Source organism: Capsicum annuum, chromosome 9 (assembly GCF_002878395.1).
Source record: "Capsicum annuum cultivar UCD-10X-F1 chromosome 9, UCD10Xv1.1, whole genome shotgun sequence".
In the NCBI taxonomy this organism is placed as follows: domain Eukaryota; kingdom Viridiplantae; phylum Streptophyta; class Magnoliopsida; order Solanales; family Solanaceae; genus Capsicum; species Capsicum annuum.
Window position 1 is genome coordinate 217,353,614 of NC_061119.1, and position 4,394 is coordinate 217,358,007.

At 28.6% G+C, this 4,394-nt stretch overlaps 1 protein-coding gene across 1 annotated transcript; it reads right to left on the minus strand.

The window, feature by feature from the left end:
• Window positions 1-1,531: 1,531 nt before the first annotated feature.
• Window positions 1,532-2,878, minus strand: LOC107841888 (pectinesterase inhibitor 3). Its single transcript, XM_016685741.2, has one exon. It carries the CDS (start codon window positions 2,453-2,455, stop codon window positions 1,883-1,885), a length of 573 nt encoding a protein of 190 aa, XP_016541227.2. The 5' UTR covers window positions 2,456-2,878; the 3' UTR covers window positions 1,532-1,882.
• Window positions 2,879-4,394: the final 1,516 nt, after the last annotated feature.

A 4,394-nucleotide genomic window follows, 5' to 3' on the forward strand; every position in this document is an offset into this window, starting at 1 on the left:
AAAAAAACGCTAAAATTGAGTTGGGGTTGGAGGGTAATGGGACCTCTGTAAAGTTAAAGTGTGTCGCAACAAATTTGATCATAGTTCAGGGGATACTTGCTTTACTCGATTATTGCGCTCGATACGATCTCCTTCTTAAATAGCATTATCGATATCAAAGACGACAATCAGTACATCATAATTTTCGTACTTATTTAATAATTCTTTGTACAAATACTAATAGCAGTATCAATACCAAAGACGACAATCTGCACATTATAATTTTTGTACTTATTTAATAATTCTTTGTACAAATATTAAATAGTAAGTGATGTCAGCAGTTCGAGTCCGCTTATCTCTAACTCAAAAAGAGAACTAACATTATTGATGCATTGATTTAAAAAAAAAAGAAAATAAAAATATGTGGACTGCATTTTTAGTTTTTAAAAAAGAAAAAAGAAAAACAACATAAATGTAAAATTATTTACACCGACAAAAACAGTCTTCTTCAACATATATACATTTTTTAAAAAAAATTATCTCGAAAAATACATATCTTTATATATTTAGAAACAATTTAAACTTTTTATTTTAAACTTAATCAGAGGATTTATAATTGTGTAGAATCTTTATAAATTATTGTAGATCATAAATTTTAAAAGTTTTTTTTTTTTTCGTTATACTTCGCGCCCTTAATCAAACGGTATCATATAAAATGGAACAGAAGCATATCATAACAATTTATAAAAGTATAATTAATAATAGAAGTAAAACTGAATTGATGGATATCAAGGGCTAATAAAAGAAAAAAAATTTCTTTTTTCAAAATTCATCAAGTAGAGGTTCGGAGTTGATGAATTGAATTCAATATTTTTAGCATTAAAAAAATAAATATATACGTAAAAGTCATCAAAATTCTGACATATTTTAAATTCTACGATAAGAACTTTAAAGAGTGAGCCAAACGACTTTAAATCTCGAATTCGTCTTGATAAAAGTAAATTTCAAGATTAATCAAACAGAGTTTCAGAGTGCATGAATTGAATTCAGGGTGGCTCAAGGGGGTAAGACTAATAAAGCGCTTTAAGCCCCCAAAATATTTGAGGTTCCAAAAAATTTAATATGAATTTTATGATTTTAAATTCATTTAAAATAATATTAAAGATTGTAAAATATAAAAGATAAAAAATTTAAATTAAATTAAAAGGAAGAAGAATTGTCTATATTTTATTAAAAATATTTTAAAACTTCTTATCAAATCATCGTAGCAATAAATAAAGTTTTCACAATAATATTCAAGGTAATACATTGCAAACAAATGATTAACGTTTAGTTAAAATTGGCTCTTACTTTTACAAAAAATGAAATTACTATGTGAAATTAAATGCTTAATGTCTTCTAAGAATACTACATTAAAAAATAGAACGTAAGAAAAAAAAAACTCTAAATTATTGATAATATTTTTATTATTTGCATATATTTAAGGTCTCATATTAAATTTTGGTTTTAGGCCACTAATTTTATTGAGACGACCTTGACCGAATCCAACATCTTTCAACACGAAAAATCAAATATATTTATAAAAGTCATTAATTACAACGTTCACTATATTCTACCATAAAAACTTTAAAGATTGAATCGCTCGATTTTAAATTCTGGATCAGCCACTCCCATCAAGCAGAGTTTCAGAGTTCATAAACTGAATCCAGCACTTTCAACACGAAATCTCAAATATATTTATAAAAGTCATTAATTACAACGACTACTAAAGTCTAAAAACTTTAAAGATTGTCCTCAACTTTAACTCCCGAATCAGCTTCGATGATAAAAACTTTAAAGATTGTATTTCTCGACTTTAAATCCTGAATAACTTCTAGATAGGCACTCCACCTTAAATTCTGAATCAGCCGCTCCGATCAAGTTGATTGATAAGGTAAAGAGCATTACTAGTAACCTTAACAACATTAGAAATCTTTCTCTTCACATCATACCTAACATTTCCATCAATTTCTTTGAAACCATCAAGACAAGTATCATCATATGTCAAAGCACCACTAACCCAAGTTTCCAAATTATTAATTTGGAATTTAAAACCATATCCTTTATGCAAATGTTTTAGCTCAAAAAGAGCCTTTCTAAGATCATATATAGAGTCACTTATTTGCTCTATACAATCAACAATTGCACCTTTTTCTCTCTTGCTTTTAACTTTGAGATTTTTGAGGAATTTTGAAGCTTTATTGGCTCTTGAAATACTTACATTTAATGATGCTTTTGCTAAGTCTTTTGGTGTTTTTATTGTTGAGTATGATGAAAGGGTTCTAATGCAAATTTTTGGGTAACTTGCATTGGTACAAGATGTGTAAACAAGATTGTTTTTTGTTGAGGATGATGAAGTGATTGTTGTTGTTTTCTCACTTGTGAAGTGAGAGATTTGGAGAATGAAGAGAAGAAGAAGGAGAAGAAAGTGAAACATCTTGATTTGTCACTTCTGATTAGAAACGAATTTAGAATTTATAATCAGATACGTATTCAGTACCCTTCGAACTATGGCCAAAGTTATTATGACACGTTTCAATTTTACAGGGGTCCTATCACCCTCGTGAACTCAATATTAGCGTATTTTTGTCATCCTTTGTGCTGACGTGACACCTTTATTATATAAAAATGGAGCCAACGTCAAAGGTGCCACGTCAGCTAAAGAAGTTGGATAAAAATACGCTAATAAGTTTAAGGGGTAATAGGACCACCGTGAAGTTAGAGTGTGTCAGTACAAATTTGATTGTAGTTCAGTACTTAATGTTTTACTCTAAAATTTTCTTTCCTTTTACTTTTTGATTTATATGAATAGTAGAATATTTACCTTTTCTTTTACTCTAGTAATATTTTAGAATATTTAATTTATTTCTCTTCCTACATGAATTACATACTATATTACTATTTAGTTTCCTTATAGTCTAGTAACTCTAAGGAAAATAATATATTTTATTCTATTATTTTTATTTCTCTATGAAAATTGTGAAAGTAGGGTGGACCTATTTTATTGAATTCTCTTTGTTGAAAAAAATTGTTTGAATCTTCTTGATATAAGAAATTGAAAATGTTAGTATGGTTTAAAAAAAAAGGTGATTTAAAATTTTATTTTATTCAAAAATATTCTCATATTTTTCATGAATAAAATACGAGTTGATATTTTCCATTTATCCAAGTATAATGATGGTCCGATCGAGTTACCTGATTCATATGTTGGGTGATATTTTTCATTTATTCAAGTATTGATGGTCCGAGTAATCTGATACATATGTTAACATACTTTGGGTGATATTTTTCATTTGTCCAAATATTGATATGGTTCGAGTTACCTGATACGTATGCTGGTGGGAGATAACAAATACGATATTGTGATGGGATAAAATCATGTTAGGTAGTAGTTAGCTGCTGAATTCTTGATAGAGTTTGGTGAATTTAATAGTAACTCAATTCGGAAAATGGAAATTGAATTTAATAAAGTTTGGTATGGGAGTACAAATTTGGAAGATAGTAAAATGTTAGAAAAATTAAATTAAATTTAATGACATGTGACATTTATTGGTCATACTATGGTAGGATATATTCCATCATAAGTTTAAATTAATTAAGGTTGTTAATGTGAAGCTATAGTATAGTTAAGATATAAGGGATCTTATCATCTAGTCGTTCGTACTCTGCATCTTCACAGGTAATTTAATTTTATCAGGTCCATATTAAAGAAGTTGGGATAGTCTTACTCTATTCGTGTGGGGTCACTATTTATGTCACAAGAAATGTCACTACTTCAGAACAGTTAGAACTAAAATAATCATTTACAAAGCTAGGACAGTTTAAAGAAAATAAAATTAAATGCGAAGTTATCATCTAGTCGTTCGTACTCTGTATCTTCACAGATAATTTAATTTTATCAGGTCCATATTAAAGAAGTTGGGAGAGTCTTACTCTATTCGTGTGGGGTCACTACTTATGTCACAAGAAATGCCGCTACTTCAGAACAGTTAGAACTAATATAATCTTTTACAAAGCTAGGACAGTTTAAAAGAAAATAAAATTAAATGTGAAGTTATAGTTAAGATATTCAATCACAAGTTTAAATTAATTAAGGTTGTTAATGTGAAGCTATAGTTAAGATACAAGGGGTCTTATCATTTAGTCGTTCTTACTCTGCATCTTCACAGAGAATTCAATTTTATTAGGTCTATGTTAAAGACTGTGGGGCAATTTTATCTATTCGTACGGGTCACTACTTATGTCACAAGAACTTTCGCTACCTCAGGACGGTTAGAACTTAGAACTAAAAGTTAGGACGTTTATATCTCAAGTTTTTTCTCTCAACTGGATATATCTATGTTTGTAAAGGTCTTATTCTGTACGGATTGCTACGT